The sequence below is a fragment of the Numenius arquata genome, chromosome 3 (assembly GCF_964106895.1).
Source record: "Numenius arquata chromosome 3, bNumArq3.hap1.1, whole genome shotgun sequence".
In the NCBI taxonomy this organism is placed as follows: domain Eukaryota; kingdom Metazoa; phylum Chordata; class Aves; order Charadriiformes; family Scolopacidae; genus Numenius; species Numenius arquata.
In genome coordinates this window covers 22,320,998-22,342,430 of record NC_133578.1, presented here as the reverse complement: position 1 = coordinate 22,342,430, position 21,433 = coordinate 22,320,998, and the positions used below count along the sequence as shown (strand labels likewise).

General features: G+C 37.4%; 1 protein-coding gene across 1 annotated transcript in view; it reads left to right on the top strand.

Annotated features, from left to right (window-relative positions):
* Window positions 1-423: 423 nt before the first annotated feature.
* The window catches only part of LRP2 (LDL receptor related protein 2), a 128,028-nt gene continuing 107,018 nt past the window's right edge, over window positions 424-21,433 (top strand). Inside the window, exons 1-3 of the mRNA XM_074145954.1 lie at window positions 424-517; window positions 17,807-17,914; window positions 20,091-20,213. Of these exons, the coding sequence (XP_074002055.1) occupies window positions 424-517; window positions 17,807-17,914; window positions 20,091-20,213 (325 nt within the window). The remainder of the gene's footprint in view (window positions 518-17,806; window positions 17,915-20,090; window positions 20,214-21,433) is intronic.

Genomic DNA, 21,433 nt, shown 5'->3' with positions numbered 1-21,433 from the left:
TTGGGACGCTAAAACCTGGGATATATTTCACTTGCATCTGAAATTCCCCTGCTCTACTCAAGATACGCAGTGTAGCACCAATGGACTCTGATACAAAGTCTGCAAAGTGCAGGGACTTGGAAGCATCTTGCCTCTCCTGCAAAGCGTGGAAGGAGGGGCAGAGGCAGCCTGTGGCTGCAGGGCCTGGAGCGGTGCCTGATTCCCTCATGCTAGTTCCGGGGCCGCCGGGTATAAAGAGCTTTATGCAATGTCTGGAGGGTGGGAGTTTATAGAAAACGCGATGTCTCAACAGGCGAACACGCCTTTCTTCTGCAACTAGCGGGATAAGAAAAAGACACCAGGCTCCTTGTGCTGCTGCTGTGCAGATCAGCACCCCAGAGTGGAGGAGCCAGCTTCTGGGGGAGCTGGAGCATCCCAGCCCAGATGGGACCTCACCATCGGATGGATGGAAGAGCAGCAACTGCTTGCAAACTGCTCATATTATTCACTGCATGCATAATGCAGGGCAGTTGCCAAGGTAAGCGCTATGCTCCAGCCTCTCCAGACTGGGGCTTGCACCGCAAGGAGCACGTCCCTGTCCTGGGCACTTCTATGAGAAAAAGACCAAAGTGTCTGGAAGTAGAGGGTTAACGGGAGCCGTTTCAAGGAGGTCTTTCTAATAGCTGGGGGAGACAGTTGGCTCTCTCCAGGAGTCATTTGATGGAGTCGATTTAGTTGTGGAAAAGGAAATAGCGTCTTAAAAAACTACAAACACCACCGGCTCTTTAGCTTCACTTCATCTTGGTTTTAAATTATCCCAGGATGTTTTTACTGATTGTTTTTCTGCCTTGTACAAACTTTTTTTCTGGTTGTACAAGACAGCGACTCACAAATGTTGCTAAATTTCAAAGGACAGCTTAGGCTTTGCAACTCCACGGTCTAAACTCCCAGTTTTACAGAGATGCGAGCGGGCAGCTTTCCCTGGAGCCAGTACTGCTTACTGGCTGGGGAGAAGGTTAAAAAAAAAAAAAAAGAAAAAAAAGAAAAAAAAAGTTACCCCAGAGTTTTTGCATTTTTTTTTCCCTTGCAATCTTTGTGTCATTCTTGCTACTGAGGCGTGGGTGGTTTTGCGGAGCAGAGTTCACCTGCATTCCAAGAGCAGGTTTGGTGACCGCTAAATTTGTACCTGGCGTTGTTTTTGATGAGAAGTGCAGGGGCTGCGGCGCTCGCACGTAGACAGGTTGTGCCTGTGTGCGTGGGGGGGCGAGGGGGGTCGTTATGCGTGGACAGGCTTGCGTACGTGTGGTATATGCAGTCACTTACAGAAGGCTGTAAGAAAGAAACAGATGCTTAGTCTGGAGCACAATAAGCTCCCCTCAGTCCGTCTCAGACGCAGATTTGAAGTTGAGAGAGGGAGAACTTTTTCCCTGGGCTTTGCTGTTGCTAGGCGACCCGTGGGAGCATGTGACGGGCCGAGCAGGCTGAGTGCCGCTCCTCCGCCGCTAATCTGCCTGCCAGGGGATGGAGCGGCCCTGTCTCGGTCCTCTCCCCAGCCTCTCACTGCAGCCCATCTCTTCCCGGCTCCCCCTCTTCGCGGGGTTTAATTGCCCTGCGGTGAAAAAGAAGCCTGTCTTGTTGGAGCGAGAGTGGCTGAAGTGCGTTTCCTCGGCCCCCTGTGTTGACCCGGTGTGTGTGTGTCTGTGCATTACGTGTGCGTTCAAATTGTTAATCTGCTTTCTTTGCTCAACTCTTAGTTTAAGCTTCTTAGACAGAATCAAGTAAGTAATTATACAGCAACTGTTGCTAGCAGCTCCCACTTACGAGCAGGGAAATAGGAGATAGCTAATGTGCAGCAGGAGACCTCAAAAGCTCTAGCCAAGGAGGTCACACTGGGCAGAGTTAATCCTATGCACTATTATTTTACATTAGATGGAATGGAAGCTGCAGTGCTGATCCGAAATTTCTTTCTGATTACTTTGCTGTACAGCCGCTTTTGACTGTTCAGGACGTGCCTGGTAAATGACATGACAGGATAAGCAGAGGGTAGCTTTGAACTAGCATCTATGGGCAGTGGAAGTACAGAAGTTTTTTACTTTCATGATGTCCCGCTCGCTCCTCCCCTTCAGGGCAGAATAGCTGTGCAAATGAAACAGTGAAGTTTTAGTAACAGGTAACCGATACTAGTAAAATCTCTGGGTAGCAATCTTAGCCACACTGTGATTATTATTGTGAAATATTTGGTATCCTTAAGTTTCAGCTCTGTGAATGTTGAGATCATTTCAGACACTCATTTGAAAAAACAACATGAGAGAATCATGAAAGCAGTTCCAAGGCTCAGAGTGAAAATCATTATATCTTGCCTAATAATATCCAGTATTTTCAAAGGTGCTTCCGTGATGTTTTTGAAGGTTTCTGTTGGTAATACCTGAGTATTCCCGGTATAAGCTGGATGTTTCTAGAAATAGTTTCACCTGAGCACTTGCTCAAATGATAGTATCATGGTTCTTCCTTGATTTATTTAATTCTGGATTTACTGGAATTAAACATAGCACTTATAAATTGAATAAAAATACTTCCTCCAGTAATTGCCAGTAGAACAGGGCCTGGTTCTGCAACCTTTAGTCTATAAGCCTTATTGTCTGTGGGGTAACAATTACCAGAAAAAAAAACGCAGCTGGAATCTAAAAAACTACCTAAGTGAAGGTAGTGTCAAGAAGGAGCGTTCCGGGACTAATGTTAATGTTTATTTTGAGGAATCTCAAAGTACTTCACGCTCATAGTCTTAAACTAGAGGCACTGGATGGATGTTGTACTCTCAGCAGTTTTGCAGAGGGCAAATGAGATCACTAGGGCAACTTCTCATTTGAACAATGAGTTCTTTAATGTTCCTGCAAAGCATACCAGATCTACAGACTCATGCAATATTCCACGTAGTATCTGTTACTGGGCTCACCTTATCTAACATGGAAGGCCTGCTGTATGTTTTTTGATGAGGATTTAGTACCTGAGAGTGTTTGAATTTTTTCTCTTCTTAATGGTTCAGCACCAGAAGAACTGTTAGTTTAGTTTCTTCATAAAATTATTCATATATATGAAATTGTATAAAAATCATGAATAGAAACCTGCTTTTCTTTATAGAAGAGAATCCTTCTTCCTAGGCACAAAATATTAAGAACATTCTTCACAAATCTACTATAGTTAATATTTCTGTAACCTATATATTTCAGGTCACTTAAATTTCCTTCGTTGCTTTTTGATGTCCGTTAGGTCCTTATGACCTACTTTCAACAGCTATGATGTAAATCTTCCAGAAAATAAATGTATTAGTATAAAAATAATATGAATCATTTAATAAATGACATTGGTATTGATTTTTGTCATCAGTTCTGTTAAATTAGTGCAAGTTACAAAACAATGCCAGTGTCATCTTTTTTCAGACTTGCATGTACTTACACTGAAATTCTGGCTTTGCTGAAATTTATTGCAAGGTACCAAATTGCTAAAGGCCAGGATTTCAGTGTATTGTTTAGTTTACAATGTTTAAATTGCAGTTTGCTTCCCCCCACCTTTCTGATGGATAATTCTGAGGATCTTTTTATTTCTTTGGCACGCTTCATGCATGGTATCAAAGATGCCAGATTCACATTGCTGTGAATTATATGAGATCAATGATTGCTTAGCCTGGCTGTATATTTTCCTTGCTGATAATCACAATACTTGTGTAAACTTTCAAATTCTGGGAAGTGCAGCTGGAAATGCAAGCGTATCCATTAATGGTCTTTCTCTCTACCTATATGCTAATTTTTTGAATTTTTGGATTCTCTGTTAAGAGGCTGGAAGATCACAGCTAGGTTGACCTCTTGTATTTGTTTTTTGCTCCTCTATTCAAAAACTCATAGTTTACTGACATTTTTAAAGGTTTCTGTTGTTGATCTCAAGATCAGAAGACTTTAATTTAATTTTTTTTTTTTTTTTAGGAGAGCTGATTACCTATTCTATATGCATCTTGCCAAAACTTGATTTGTGCAGAAACTTTGATGTAACACAAAAGTTAGTGCATCAAATTTGATTTACATCCTAAATCTCTGCAATGGTAGATGAGCTTAAATGCGTCCCAGGCCAATATGACTAAACTGTGACCATTATAAGATCTCTATTAGTCTGAGAATGAAGGCTATTCTAAGAATGAATCTATATGTGATTTCTAAGATATGATATCACACCAATGAACATTTTCCTGAAGCGACACCAGTAATGAATATGTACAATAAGATGAAATGGAGACGAGCTACAGCAAGTCTTTCCAGATTGGCATGGAGAAACATGCTTTTCCATCAAGCATTGTAATAGTTCAATCTCCAAATTAATAATTCAGTGGTTTTTACACATTGCCTTCAGTCAAATCTATTTAATGTGACCGCAGGATGATGTATAGTGACGTTGCTGTGGGCGACAGGCCAGAGTCAGTATTCGTACATACTGTGTACACTTAAATGACAGAGAAGCCTGTCTGTAAGATTATGCTCCTGCCAAGACCTAGTGTTTGAAGACCTTGAGTGAGACTTTCCTTGGGGACTGATGATCTGGGGGTAATGAAAAGGGAGAAAGGGTGGCAAAGAAAAGGAATATACCAATGCAATCCTGACACACAATTTAATAAATATTGTGCATGACCTATGGGCTACGTGTTCATCATCCTGCACTAGTATAATTTGCTTGTTCTCTCTTGGAGATGTACTCACACAAAATCAAGAACAAAAATCCCACTGAGTGTCCATCTACCTGGGTCTGAAGTAGTTTCTTTCCTGAGGGCTGACAATTTAAAAGTACCTTTCAGTGAAACACGTTATAATCTTCTCACATTTTAATTAATGACTGGTATTTCTGTGCACTGACAGACTTTTTTTTTTTTTTTTTTTTGTATGGTTCTTTTTAATGATTAGCCCTCTTTCAGTACACCTCTTGAATTTTCTTAATAATTTACTCTTTTTCTGTATTCTGTTCAGCAAAGCATATCAGGAATTTGCAAAGTAATCAGCTAAAATGAAGAATGGGACAAACCCCAGAATTTTAGTTAAAAATTGAAAGCAGTAATTGGATGACACCTGGTTAGATTTAGGTTCTGTGCCAAATGCTAGAATTACAGTAAATAATTAAACTACAGGAGTCAAGACGAATAGAGAGACAGCATCTAAGGAGATTTCAACTAAGATAAATGTGTGATGTATGTGATGCTTCTGTTTCCTTGTAAGACAAACAAAGCAAAACCTTCTTTCATATATTGAGCTGATTGGAAATTTGAGCAATGAAATCCTACTTTAATCCAGATTTACTTTCTGTGTGTTTTGCAGGAAATGAGCAAAGATTCATTTGGGGGAAAGGTAGAATGCAATTTCATTGAAAGCCTTTTAATTCTTTTCCTTTTGGGCTTCCTCGATTGACATGAAATCAATCATACTGGTTGGAGCCTTTTCCCCTCCATATGCCTTTTTGCACTGTAAGATTATTGCCAGATCAAAGCTCAATGGTGGTTTTTTTTAGCTTCTCATTATTTACCACTAAACCTGGAGGTTCTTCTGTTGAGAATTTTTTTTTAATCTGAATATTCTTGTTTTTAATTGAGCAGTAAACAGGCACATTGTAGAGGTAGTTCATTTTGTCTTTATGAATATTGGATCAAATGTCATTCAGTCTTCCTACAGTACTTATTTTTAGATCTGAGAGCTTGTGAAAACTTTTCAGACAGACAGATAAGTAACTTTGAATCCCATTGTACTATGACTCTCTTAAGCAGGAGTTTAAAATTGTTTCTCCTCTTTTAGAGCTTTGCTTAAAAAGTGCTGGAACCACATAGCACTTCGGATGTTTCAGAGGAAATTATACTTTCTAGAAGTTGTCGTTGTTGAAAAACTTTAAAGGTCCCTTCTAATTAATGATCTACAGGTTGACATCTATTTAAAGAGAAGTTATGGTTTTATTCTTCTGTGGCTAATTAGTGATCATAATCAGATAATTTGTCAATTTCTTTTTACTAGCTTACACTGAATGTGGCAAATAAAGGACAGAGCTGTCCTTCAAATTATTTAAAACTAAAGTCCTTCTGTATATAATTTGATAATTATACCTTATTCTTAAAGATATCTTGAGCTGTTTCTAGACAAAGGATAACGAGGTTTCTTCTGAGTCAACCCAGTGCAACTCCATTAATTTCAAAGAAATTATGCATAAGTTGTACTGATCTGAGATAAAAAATAAGATTTAATGAAGAGTAAACATCTCTTTTAATAGTTTACTATTGTTTGAGATCCATTTTGAAGTCCACTTTCTTAAGATAATGTTCATTTTATTAACTACTTTTTGCTTCCTGAACTCAGCACACTTTTAGAACAGTTTAAGAAAATGAAATTTAATGAGTAAGCATAAAAATGTTACACGGAATGGATAGCCTTTAGCGGATTCCATAAGCTTTTACTGTTGGGTTCAAGGCTTTTAATGTTTTCTTTGTTTTGCAATGCTTAAAGTGGATTAGAAATCTGAGGATCACTGTTACAAGTTTTGTTTTGGATTAATGAAATGACATATAAGAATTGACTGAAATTGTTCTACTTTTATGACCTGTTCTATTTTAACATGAATAGGTTGCCTTTGTTTTACAATCAAGAAGGCAGATCTTCAGCAAAAGGGCACTGTTTACAGCAGCAGTGTGTCTGCCCAATTATTTTCTTGCACAAGCAGGTCATGATAGTATGCCCTGCTGAGTCGAGTCAAAGAATGGGGGTCTGTCCCAACAGGGACTCCCTTTGATGGGGATTGCAGGCTCATGCTTTTGTGGAGGAAGAAGGATGGGGGTTTTAGTTGTGTTCTGTGGCATCTCTAAAAAAAAAAACCAAAAAGGCGTATCCCACAAGATATCCCAGGAACTGATACATTCACTGAATATTTAGAATCTAGATAATGGTTTTTATATTCAGAAATCATTGTGCACATTATCAACTCAGATAAATACCACAGCAAGTTTAGTTTGAGGAAGTATAGTACCTGCAGAACTGGAGCACATACATATATCAGTAATCCTCCCCAGATTTGCACAGAAGAAGGAAGTTTACTATGTAAAGGTTCACATCACTCAACACCAATGGAAAACCCCATTTAGATCTGATCAAGCCCTTGTCATACCTTGTCATTTAAGGGTACAGTTTCATAAGGTGTGATGAGCCAATTGAACAGTTCACTGCTGCTGAGAGTGGGAGCCCCCACTCTCCTATCCTCTCTTCTCCAATGTTCCATTCCCATGTTGCTGCTAGTCTTGGGTTCTTGCTGCTTGCTTTATGCTAGCACTGCTCCTCATCGCACCTCTCTGTCAGCTGCTTTCACTTACAAACCTGGAGGAAAGCTAAACCAGGCCTAGGGAATTAGTTTCCTGGTGGCTTTGTGATGTAGAGCAGACTGCAGAAAGGTCTGGTAGTGACCGAGGTTTGGAAAAGAAAGTGAACCTTGGCATCAAGTGGGAGAAGGAGAGGAGTTGGAAAGAGGTAGAGAAAGAGAGACCCTTTTTTCCTGTGGTAAGTCAGTGGGTTGGTTCAGCTGGCCATGTAACCACTGCTTAATGCTACTGCTAAGAACATATAGGAAATACTTGGCTAGCAGGCTAGTTACAAGAATGGTCTCATCAAGGCTATAGTGAACCAGTGTTAGCACTGCAGGAAACCCTTTTGTAAAGTTGTCTAGTGTAAACAGATGGCTTGGCTTGAATGGGACTGCTCACGTGTTCGCTTTTGAGCAGGATTTTAGGGCTGTTCTCAACCTGCAATGGAATAAACGAGTTGGACGATAACCAAGCACATGGAATGCTGCTGCAGTTTCTGTTGGCCTTCTAGCTGCGTTAAAAATAACTTTTACTACTGTGAGATCTAATAGGTTTTTAAACCATTTCATGTGAAACAAACGACCTACAGTTTGTGTCTGAAATGAGTGGCAAAGTTTGTGATGGCTTCCCTATGAATACACGAGCTGTTTTTATGAGCTTTGCAGTTTTTACTGTGGTGAGCGACAGAATGCACTTTAAAGCCTCACTGAAAATGAATTTTTGTTCCTAGTATTCTGTAAATGCATCTAAGTACTAAAATTCCTTTTGTTACCTTGGCAGTACATGAAAGGTATTTTATGGAGTAATTAAACTGCGTCTACTTCAGTTGTTAATCTGAGCCTTGACAAATTTCTGTTGGCTGAACCAACAGGAAATCTGAACAGAGCCTCAGACAGAGCTGAGTTCTGGCCTGTCCTTTTGCTCAGGCCGCCCGGCTGCTGCACCGGCACCTCTGCCTGGGTACAGGGGGCAGCAGCGGCCATTGGGCACCTTTGGCACTTGCAGAAGTGATACCCTGTCAAGGAATTTGTGTTCTAACTGGAGGCAGCTGAATAAAACCAGTGATTTAACAGTGGAAATGGAAAAATGCTGTTATTACAAGCTTTTATTAGTTTTGTAGGTTTTAGCTTTATTAAGCCTGGCATAGAATGCATTATAAATTTGTTACCTTACAGTGAAAATACAAAAAATAATAAAACTGTAAAGCTGAACTTAAAATTCTTTAGAAATTTGGGTATCTCTTGGATTTATTTGAGGATAAAAGAACCTAAAAGACAAATAGTTAAATTCAAATGAATTAAGAGTGAGGTAAAAGCTCCAACCTTGATGAAGTACTTCATCCACACTAAGACTTTATCGCCTTTATCACCGATTAGGTTACAGAAACCATTCCCCCCTGCTTTTTTTTCCTAAAGAAAAGACACTTTAGCAATGGATTGCCTTTTTTTTTTTTTTTTTTTTAACATGTGCAATACTTTTTACCTTGTTGGCCTATTTAATTTTTTCTAATAGGGGTCAAGAATTCTCAGAGACTTAAATCCCAAGAAATTTCATAAGGTAGTAGAGAGAGAGAGACCCAAATTATCACCCCATTAAGGGAAAATCTTGGTAATTAAACATTCTGTATGGAGACTCTGTGGCCAGCGATATAGCAGGTGACCCTTCTTCCCTGCTATTCACCTCTGTGCCTGGAATGCTGCTTAGAGCAGCTAGCTAATGTAATTTAAAAAATTACTTGAAATACTATGCCTAGCAGCCACTAATGAAGGAAAGTAGCAGCAGAATCAAGCACCCTTAAAAAATCCAAATGGGTGAATATATCTGACAGTTGTAGAGTTTGGTGTGGGGGTGATCTAAGTAAAATACTTCCACTGGGGCCGACAAGAAGGGTAATATTTTAGTGGGAGATGATATTACTTGTAATTATCCTCTTCTGATGAATTAAAGGACTTTGTCTTCTAATTTGACAAACTCATTAATATTTGGGTGAAAGGATTTTTTTTTAAATTATTTTTTAAACTGAAAACTATGAAGGAAATAACCACGTTTAAAAATTAAATAGCCAAAGGGTGATTTTAATTCTTATTCCTTTTCAGGTCTAATAAGATAAAGTTGCATTTTGAGTGAGCACATTGGACAACACTGTTGTTTCAGTTCAGGTGCCTGCCTTAGCACATGGGATTTCCTTTTCAAGAAGCTTGATAAGGAGTGACACAGCCATTGCTATTAGCTGCTAATTAGCCGAAATTGAGTCACTACTGAATAAGGGAGAAAGATGATGAGTGTCCATGCATCCGAAGAAATATATGTAGTTCCTAATGTCACAGGCAGTAGTAAGTAGCATTAGAATGTCTGTCTAGGCACACTAGGTGCTTGTAGCAGATGATCTATCTATTTGGCACTGACACTTCAGTTTTTATGCTTTTCTTAAAATGTTTTCACATGTTCAGTTTCCGACAAGTAACAGTCACTATTTTTGGAGTGCAAAAGGATGACTAGTACCCTGTGAAGCTTTGGGACACAGCTTAAATTGTCTTTTCTATCTAGTGTCCCACTAGTTATGATGGTGCTACTCAAGTAGTGAAGAATTTTGGTATAGGTATGGGTTCTCTGGTGGGAAGAGAGAAATAGCTTTCACTTTACATGCTTATTGTGTTTACCTGTAAGTGAAAGTGGTTTGTTTTTTTGCATTACAAGTTTCACTTTTCATTTAATAACTTGTGATATAATATTCCAGTAAGTTTATGATTTGGAAAGTGTTATATGGTGCATAGAAATTTTCAATCTAGCAATAATATATAAAAGAAATATAAAAAATGACACAATTTCACTGTCACAAAAGGGATTGGAAGGCTTTTACTGAGGCTGATTCCTAGTGCTACAATGACTCATCAGCTTTCAGGAGAGTATGACTAAATTGAATGCAGCTCTCCATCTCAGCATGGGGTCTAATTTTGAGAACAAACAGCACATTGGTTGGAAAATTTATTTAAAAAACAGTACAGTTCTCCCAATGAGAATAACTTCCGGAGAAGTTTATTTTATCATCTGCTACTGCATCTATTGGACTTTCTCAGTGGTATGTACTGTACATGTTCTAAACTGTTTAAGCACTCTTTTTTTCATTTTCCACACACCATGTAGTTGTAAATACTTTGTAGTCTTGAAGATATTCCTTCTTTTGTCATATTCCTCCCTCACTCTGGTACCCAATTGTTATTCTATAGCAGCCTTGGGCCATTAGCAAGGTTCATTCTTATGAAAATGCTTGGGATGCTTCCTTCTGTGAGTAACTTGGAGTGTCTTTATTTCTACTGTGTTTGCTTGTTCTTCTTCCTCTTTATGTCATTTGTTCAATTAGAACACATTTTTGCATATTTAATGTGCCATTCATGAAAAAGAAGCTTCTGGGATTTAGGAGAGCTCTGATGTGTGTACTTCCTAGAGATCCACAGTGCTTGCTTAATTTACCCAGCTAACACAATCACAATTGATTTATATGGATTAAGGCACTTAACGTCAAGAAAACTGGTTGAGGTTATCCAATTTAGTGCAGAATGTGCTCTTTACATGTAACATGTCTGAAATATGTTTTTATATTGTGAAGGCTAATCTTTCAGTACTGCAAATACTGGTTTTGTTGAATTTGGCCATACACATAACAGCTTCAGTAAATTCTCTAAGAAAGGAGTATGAATAGTTTTTGCTAGTCTCACCTTGGAAAATACTTTATATACAGTTGGGGTTAAAGAAAGTGTCCAACAAAAATTAATGGCTGATTCTCAGTTATCACAGTAGTAAATTTGACAGTGACTTAAATGGAAGAAGGAACCCGGTCTGTTCAATATAAGGAATATTTACTTTATCAGTAGAAAGGAGTATCACCTCCTGTCTATTAGAATTAGCCCTTGTTTAAAAGGATTATTTCTTATTCCTGCCTTGTTATAGGACTAAGAAGATAGTAAGAGTTTATTTGTTGCTTTTTAAGAAGTGTGTGAGTTGAAGCAAGATTATAAAGGAACTTTATTTTGATTAATTTGCTTACAGTACTGTATGATGGTAAAGATACATAGTATGGATATGTGCTGTTTGTGAGCATGTATGATAAATAAACTGCCATGATTTTAAATTTAAGAAGCTTATTTTTTTACATTTAGTATCAGTGTGAATAGTTTTAAAATATTGTATATATCTTTCTTTTTTTCCCCCACTTTTTCTAGAATGACTGGTTTTAAAGTGGTAACGTAGAAACCATAGTTATTTTGTTCTGAATACCAGAGCTTTAAGAAAAAAAATAATTTCAAGCTGAGAGGTTTTTTTCTAAGAGGTTCATATGTGATTTATCAGAAAATTAGGAGCTTGTTGTCTTTATTATTAGTTCAGGCTTATACTTGAAAAAAAATTAAAATTGAATAGATTTGTTAAAAATGAACTTATAAACCATTTCTATTTTTACCAGGCTATTTGCATTCATTACTTTTTCAATTAATAAAGCTAAAGTAAGGTAGAGAGGATGAGGATTATGAATATCTTTAACGTTGCTAGGAGGCATTTACAGTGTCATTCCTTTGAACTTGATGTCTGCAGGAGACTTGAACCCTTTTTCCTTTGCAGGAAAGCTTTCCCGCTTAGTTTCAGTAGATTAAAACCCTGAATTTCTTTAATTCTTGGATTTATGTTGAGGCATTAGCAGAAATGAATCTATAGTCCTCTTGTAACTGAAAACAAATAGTTTAGATCTAAATTTAGAGCTCTTCTGCTTGTCCCTTGACTAGTCCCCTGTCCACCTATCGATCTGTATACAGAGATCTTGCAGTCATGTGAAGTGGGGGCAGATTCATATTTTTACTGTCTCTTTATTGATATTGACAGTTAAAATTATTTCTCTATTATAGTTTAGAGACATGTAGGTACAAAGACATCCTGTGTTGCAAGGTCTTGAAGCCTGAAGATAAATCTTGTACTGATTTCTGTAATACCTGTAAATGCTTGTGTAGTCTGTGCTTTTTTAATCTCAATAGTTCGTATTAAATATAATGGAGTTGGCAGAGTGTAGAAAGACTAAAAGTTAAATATTGTCTCAACGTGTATGAAATTGAGCATAATTTTATCAAACTATTTTTCTTTGTATTTTAAAAAATATTTTTAATTTGTGTATTAAAATTGCTAGCAGAATACTACTTTTCAGTATCCCATGGCACTTTACAATAATAAGCACAGGTTTTTCCTGAACTATGGATTTTGCTTCTCTCTTCATTAGTGTGGGGGATCAGAGATGGGATTTTCAGAGGTTCAGCTTCCCCTCCCTGAGCATTCCAAAACCTCAGGCTGTTTGACATGTAATTAAGCTAGGCAAAAATCTGACATCAAAGCATATGGAAGGTGATTCTCCAGGATTCTTCTACCTGCAAGGCCACTGGAGCGGGCTGTTGCGTTTGGGGGGCGAATGGGAACAAAGAGTACCCTTTGTTGGAAAGCAGAAGGGGAGAAAAGAGAGCTTGTTGCTTATTTTTCTTTTTCTAAAATTTGTGTGGAAGAGACTTGTACAGTTCATTTGCACTTATTTGATGAAAAACTACAGATGTATTAAAGGTGGAACTGTTAAGTTGAAAAAATGTTGCCTTGAAGAAAGTTACTCTTTCAAACGCAAAAAATCTGTTGAGAGAGGCAATGCCTGGAGTGTAAAGCAATTGGAGCAGTGTAAATTTCATTTTTGAGTGGACAGTTTGAGAGAGGTACAATCTACCCTGGGCTTAATACATTCTTCATTACTTTAAATCTTTCATTCAAGCTTAACTGTTAATGAGGTGCTAGCAGTGACGCAAGGAAGAAAGAACAAATGAGGGGGTTTGGCCTATTCTGTACAGTCAGAATAGACAGTCATGGAGCCCTTAATCTGTGGATGACAAACGTAATTCAAAAGATTTGTAGTCAAAGTTAAAAGTATGAGGGACTTCAAGGTTGAATGGGTAGGTAGAAAATGTATGAAAAGAATTAGAAAAGACTAGAACTGTTTGGAGAGGAACTGAAAGGAGTCTAAAGTAATGCAAAGAGTGGCAGAGAGTAAGGCAGTATTGGTTTCCATTATAAACTGAACATAGCATTCTGGTTTTAATACAAGAGGATTGCATTTAAGCTTTATTTCTCAATCTAAATATTTCTGCACAAACATATTGGGGCAAAAGAAGCAGCAAGGGGGTTGAGAGAGTGTAATGGACTGCCTTCCCATTGAAGACTGTAGCCCTGTGGGTTAAACCGTTGTGCTGTGAAATGCCTGAAGCTATTAACCTCTCTCTCTTCTGCTGGAGTTCCCTATGACTTAATGTGACATTGAGTAACATTCATTAGTGATATGAAGGTTGACTACCATCCTGGCAGTGGGGTTTGTCTTTGGCAATACTTCATTCCTGTGCAGGCAACACTTTTTGGGCAAAACTTGTCTTGCAGAACATAAAGTAATTGTATTGAATAATGCTTGTACTGCATTATTTCCTTTGGGAAGAGATACATCTATTTTTAATAAATTAAAAGGAAAAAAAAAAAAAAGGTATTTCATTTGGTCAGTGATTTGTTCAGTCTTTGCTCTGACAAAATGACAATTATGTTGCTTTATTCCAGTGGAAAATAACTACCTGGCATAATCTTTGTGCAAGTAGCTTACTCAGAGCCAGTAATATTCACCTTGTTTTTACCTGAGCAAATTGTGAATCTGAAACATCCACTTAGGAGTCTCTTAAAAGAGCATCCCGCAGAAAGTCTAGTGACAAAGTTAGCATAAAGCCCAAAGATAGTAAGTATAGCAAGAAGTTTATAAATAGTGCTTTGGGCTATCTTTTTCCAGAGATGCCTCTGATCTTTGTTCAGTATTAGACTGGCTGATATTAAAGATGATATAATGTATTTGTGTTTTCCTTGGTCTTTTCCTGGCTACTGAGCAGTTGAAACAGATCTTATATTTAAAAATTATTTTTGTTAATGCCTAGAGATTCTTCTTTATATATGTTCTGGTGTGATTTACAAGGTCTGCCATGCATTTTTTAGTCCGTATTTTAGTAGTGCTTTAATCACAGTCAGAAGACTAAAATTGAATTATAGTAAAAGTAGAGCAACACCAAAAATTCAATCATTTCTGAATTTTGAACTTTCAGAAGTCACCTAGATTCTTTTTTATTAGCAAATTTTAAGCATGACAGTGAAGACATTGTTTTACTGCTGGTTTTTAAACTTGGTGGTTATTTCCTCCAGGAATCCTGCTAGCAGGATTCTGTTTCCTTGAAAGAGCTGTCTGGTTTTCTCAGCGTCTGTCAGAGAAAATCAGAATTTCTATGGAAATGAGGTCATTAGTAGAAATTTTTGGCAATGTCTGACTGATTCATGAGCTGCCTTGCCATTTAAAAAAAAAAAGTCTTATAGAAAGCAAAACCTTCGGTAAAATTACTAATGACTAATCCATTAGTGAACTGAGGCTTCAAATAATGACATTAAACAAGCAGATACCTCCTGTCTTCTAACAGTCCCTGCTCTTGCTGAAGCCCAGGTGCTGCGGACTCACACTGCATAGCTTATGCCAATGGACATAGTCCTTTTGGACTCCATATACTTACTCTGTGGAAGCTGCTAGTCAGTGTGAGTAATGCCTGCAACACTTTTACTTAAATTAATACTGCTTAAAATGTATAATTAAATTCATAGCAACTAAATCACAATTCATCAAATCTCATTAAGTTTCCAGTACTTGTTTTTAGCAGAATATGTACACTTAAGTTTCAAGAAAATGGTCTCTCTAGTTGTCTGTAGTAACAAACCTGGTTATTGCTGACATGGTTATTTTTCTTTCCTTTTGGATATTTCTCCTGGGTATTCATAGCAGAAGTTTTGTAATCATGCATTTTTCCCACAATTACTGTCTCCTTTACCAAAGTTAGAATTGTTTTTGTTTGCAGTTGAAACACAAGCTTTTTAAAACCTTGGTGAGCAGGGCCCTTGATACTGCAGTTCACTTTTCCTTCTCCCATATTACTTATTTTCAAAGATTGTCTTTTAAATGAATTAATATCATTATCTGCTATATAATTTTCTTTGTTCTAAAGATAATATAAACCAGTGATAAAAGAAGTATCAGTCTTTTGTATTTTTTATAGGTGTTTCAGAGCTCTTTGCCTTCAGTTATGAGTAAGCATGGAAGATAACATCTGAGAAACCAAATGACATAATTAAATGAACTGTAACAGGTCTGCTGAAGAATTGTATAAACGGACATTGATACAGTGCTTACTGTATGTAGGTGTGAGCAACTTATACTATAATTCTGCAAAGTATTACAGAGTGCAGAACTGCGTGATTTGCAGGTTTTCTTTTCACATTCAGTTACCGTTTCTCATGCTCTATGAAGGCTGCTGCATTTATAATGCTTTCTAAAAAGTTTATCTGTGTTATCTCCTCATTTATATCACTATAAGGGTATGTTTAACTGTAGTAACTTAATACAAGATAGGCAAAATAAATTGGCAGTGTTATATATAGTGATTGAAGTGTTTTGAGCTAGTTATTATTTAGAAATAGTATAAAAATTGCTCATATTGCTTGTCTATAAGCATCTGTTTCATTAAAAATTCTAATCACGTGGATGCAGATTTAATTCTGTATTGTAACTTCTTTTTAAGTAAGTGGCTATGAATATTCCAGTCGTTTTGAATAGCAATAATACACTAAATATACAAGTAGATTTACTATTTGCTTTGCATAGTAATTCCAATTAATAAATGGTGGTTTATGTGGTGTGTTTATTAGAGCTTTAACTGCTAATCTCATATGGAAATGTTGCTTTGTAGGGCAAAATTCAGCGAGAGGGCCTGGGATTCCAGAGTGAACTTGTACATTCCTTCAGGGCATTTTTGCAAGGGAGGTTGTTGTGTTTTAAAGGTAGTTGATAAGAGACCTGCACCACCAACCCCAGACCTGCACCACCAACCACCATCATGCATTAGTCTATAGAAGGTATTTGGGTGAACGTACTCCTGTACCACTCCGTACCACCATTTATCCAAGGGAAATTTTTGACCATTTGCAGGATACATTATAAATCAGGATGTCACTACCAGACAATCAGATTTGAACATTCCTTGCATAAAGTAGCTTGCCTATATCCCTTAGGAATACATCACTTAACTGTGTTTATGTGACAGTGTTGATATGCCTGGTTTTACATGAAAGTTAAGGTAGCATGTTATTTATGTCATCATGAATTCAAAAAGTAGGTGGTTGTGCTTTATGTGTGCTGAGGTTATCTTCTCTGGACAAATCACTCAGAATAATTGAAAGATCTAGTTTTATTATATGGCTATTAATTAAATCAGGAAACGGGATTTTTTTCTTCAGAGTTAGGCTTTGCTACTACTCGGGTTTTTTCAGTCTTCCCTTCTCTGAGGTGCTGACAACAGATTAACATGAAACAGGGCTCTGTTGAACCTAATTATGTTATAGCTCATTGTTTGGGGGCCTATAAAACTGTTCACTCCCTTTTTATGAGGCTGTAGTCACAATGAAAGGCCATAAACGTTGCATTTTCTCTTTTCTACAGGACTGGAGATTTCATTAGTCGACTGTAATAAAGGCCTGATCCAGCTGCATTTACACCTGGGAATGAATCCTTCTTTATCGGGTCTTAATCCTTAGTAGGTCAAGCAGGAGGGAATGACAGCAGGATAGCTTTTGATCAACAATAAAAGTCTCAAAGCTTAATTTCTTGTAAAATTATTTGCTATTCAAATATTGACTGAAGACATGCTTTCCTATACTTCAGAGGAAAGATTTTAAATACTATGGCATTATTAAAAAACAGAACAAAACAAAACTGAAGTCTTTCTATACTTTCAAGCAGTCATTGCTGAAACAAGATTTCCACATCAGCTAAGGGGATGATTATTATTATTATTATTATTATTATTTTAAGTCCTCAAGAGGCTCTGGGGAGGGCTAATTTTTAGCACCTTTAACTCCATTTCTCATGTGGAAAATGCTGCTCTACCTATATTTAAGTCTATACTGCTTGGCTTGTGAATTTAAATTGATACATTCCTTCCTACTAAATAGGTTTATGTTGTGTAGATGCTCCTCTGAGACTTGTTTGGGTTATTTTTCTTTTTTTGTTATTTGTGGGGTTGTTTTTGTTTGAGTTATTTTTGTTTGTTTGTATAGTGTACAGATTTAAAATTATGGGAACTTTCTAGTTGGGAAATTTCCTGTAAGATTTAGAGGTGGTTCTTTTCTTTCTTTGGTTGTGTAGAGATCTTTTTACATATATATACTTATTTATATTTTTGTATTATCGCAATATTATTTTCTCTCCTTTCCGTGCTGTAAGGTGATAGATGGATTACAGTTGTTTGAGAGGAACACGCTCCACTGTCTGTTTTTATGTGCTGATTCTGGTAACCTGCTTGTTACTCTTCTTTACCACAGGATGTGAGCGGGGGCAGTTTCGCTGTGGAAATGGTCGCTGTATTCCTGCAGATTGGAGGTGTGATGGGGCTAGAGACTGCTCAGATGATACAGATGAAGCTGGTTGTCGTAAGTGAAACAACTACAGAGCAACTTTTTCGTAATATAAAAAATACTGAGATCCCAATGTGCTCAACTGTACCTGTGGTACACAAATGAGTATTGGAGAAGAGGAAAGCTCCTAGTTTTCTTGAGATGACTGCAGAACCTGTTTAAGAGTCATATTTCTTGAGCCCATTGGCTCTGGTAGTCAGAAAATCAAGTAGTGCTTAACTTCTAATATGACTTAGCCTTCTCTTAAAAATCTGAGTGTCCAATAATGCCATTTCATTTGATGACTAACGTTCTAAGTAGATGTAGAAATGTATTTTATTCTGTTATTGCAGTAATCCTGAATATTGGCTGTACATACAGCTACCACCAGCATCACTTGAGCTCCAGATCTTTGGATCTTTCAGGTCCTAGACAACAAGCTGTACCTACTGCACCTTAAGTAGAGTCTTGGTTAGTTCTCTAGAGTTGGTTGTGTTTTCCTCAGTGCCAGCAACTCAGGGAGAACAATTGCATTCACATGGGGTGTAATATCTGTGCACAAAGAATCTCTCAAGCTGAATGTTAAAAAGTCGTGAAAATAAAGAAATTCCCCCTACAGTCTGTTTTCAGGAACTCGTGTTTTACCTTCTCAGCTCTAGTGTTCTTTGAGGTCTTGTGGGCTGATGCAGTTATCAGCCCACTTACAGGTTAGGCCAGTTTTTGTCCCTCAGCCGACTGAGAGTGAGAAAGACTAATTTATGTTGGTTCTTTTCACACTGGATTGTCTCTTTGCTGCTTGACCCATATAATGATTGGAGGTCATTCACACAGCTGGGCAGTCTGATTTGTTGCTTAGCACTTTAGTTAGCTCAGAAAACCAGTGGCGTTCTGGATGAAGAATGCCTTAAACTGGCAAAACAAAACGGTGTTGTACTATAGCTTCCTATTTCAGCTTAGTTCTGAAAAAGAAGTGGTTGGGCTTTGAACAAGAAGTGGGTAAAATTCATGTTGACTTTGTGATAGATAACACCTCGCCCCCGACACTTAATACATTCATCATAGTTATAAGCATGAAGTTGAGTTGTTCTCATTTTCATACATGTGATATATTAGGAAGATGAAAATTAAAATTTTCACTGTTTTTCAGTTACTTGTGCTTTTTAAACCGGTATGTTAATGTGCTATAGATAGCGGGGCACATGGGTGTCTAGGAAGATAGTTTTAAACTGTTTAAAACTGGCCTGAGGTTAAAATTATATTACAAGATTATTCTTTGGTTCTTAAAACAGGAATAAATAAACAGTACACATGGAGTGCATTGTCTGTGATCAATTTTATCCCTCTAATTTCCTCTAATGTAATTTTGTACTTCTCAACTCTAAATCTACAAAGTGATTTAATTTTCTCCTTTGATGCTTTGTTTGCATTGGTACTTGTGCTTGCATATCATCCCATGGGCACAAAGTGTTTCTAGTTGACTTTGCAGTACTGCAAAAAACATGATCCTGAGAAAAAAGATGCGTAAGACTGGAGTCCTGTTTCCTGGACTGTGTTGTGCTAGTGATTCTTCCCAGGAGTATTAACTAGGGATGGAGTAAGCTGTAACACAGTTTCAAACATCTATTTTGATCTTTCTCTCTAATGGCTCCCTGTTTGGCTATTTGAAAAGTATAGAGTCGAGGTGGGTCAACAACACTCAGATTGTCCTGACCCGACCCTCACTTTTGCCTCATGAATTCACAGAGAAGAGTCATGAGCTTGTTTTGAGAGACCCTCTTCCTTCCAGGTACAGAGCACTTGAGGTGCAAAAGGACATTTGAACAGACCCCTGTGGGACTAGGGAAGCTAGCATGGCTCCCTACAGAAGTGGAAAAAAAAGAGCCTCTGCCAGAGGGCAATTGAGAGCCTTAAGCTTTTGCTGTGACCTGCCCTCTAGAGAAGCCTGTGTCTCAAGGGGAGGCTACAAAACTTAAGATTCCTACACAGGAGTTCATGAAACTAAATTTTGCCTTGAGTATCCGTCTTCTGGCCCGCTCTCTTCTCCCTGCTCTGTCCATTTTCTTTGTTTTGTCAAATGCTTTGTGTGTTTAGTGGAAGTTACAGTCAATCAATGCTTGAATCTTAAGTCTCCTTTTCCCTTATTTAATTGTTTCTATTGAAAGTGCGTTCCCAGATGCCTGTGAAATGACAGTTTTTTCATTCCTTACACTAGCACAACCTACCTGTGAGGGAAATCAGTTTCAGTGTCAGACTGATGGTGAATGTATCCCACAGTCATGGGTTTGTGATGATGAGGAAGACTGTGAAGATGGCTCAGATGAGCATCAACAATGTCGTAAGTATTTAAGTTCTAATGTTATACCAGCTTTGTGAAATATGGTAATTCACATAGCAGCATATTGAGAACCTACAGAAACAAGCGTGCTGCAGGTACAGCTGTTACCAGAAGTTTCTCTAAAGTAGTTTCTAGAAATGAAATAACCTGAAATCTGAAATAGATAAAATGTAGAAAATACGTCCAAAAAGACTTCTCCAGGTGTTGAAATCTGAAAATTACTGATATTGCAGTTAATTAGAGAAAAAAAAGGAGAAAAATATACAGTGCATATTAGTTTTATAGTTGATACAAAATGCAGTAGTTCCAAAATTGGTGAAATATACGTAATACTCTGATGTCTGAACACTGTCTCAGTCGCAGAAAGAGCTGCTTTATTCATTGCGTAACAAAATTCACACTGGATTCTCAGAATTATATTAAAAAAAAGTTCATTTCTTTCTAGAAAATTTTGAAATTTTTATGTATATAAAAAAGGAGTTTTTTGTTTAACAGTCAGTTGAAGTAAACGTTGCTAAAGATACTTATACCGTCTTCCATGATGCTATTTAATGGCATTATTATTTAAAATGGCCAGAGCTGTTCTTTCTCATATTCAGATAGGAGGAATACCAAAAGAAGGGGTGAATGTCTAGTCTTCCATTATCATTTGGACAGCCTAAACTTAAAACATAATTGCTATTAGTATTTCACTTTAATATGCTAAGCATTGTATTAATCATGTTCGAATTGCTGTTTTAAACTAAAATGTTTAATGTTCTTGTATATTTTAGAGCAAAGAAATCATTTAGCAGCCTAACTGCCACAGTCACACGCTCTTTCTTTTTTCAGTATTGATAGCAAGATAAATACTGATAATAGTAAAATATGTTATTCTGATTTTTGAATTTCGTGACTAAGCATTTTAAGGGCTACATACAGTTAAGTACATGGCAAAGTGATGAACAGTCAACTGATATGATTGTTGCACCAAATTACATTCTCTGCCTTGCTGCATAAGACAGGAAGAACAAGTGGTGTGGTGTTCTCAAGAACCGATTTCCAGCTACTTACAGCATTAGAAGTTACTTTAAGGGATGAGGATAAGATTCATTTATTTTTGTTTTGATTCTGTGTATAATTTTTGGACAACTTCTTTAACCTGAACGACTTTGGAGCTACTCACTAACCACCTTGATTCTGGGTAGGTTCACAGGTTTATGTTTTAGAAGAATTTTGCT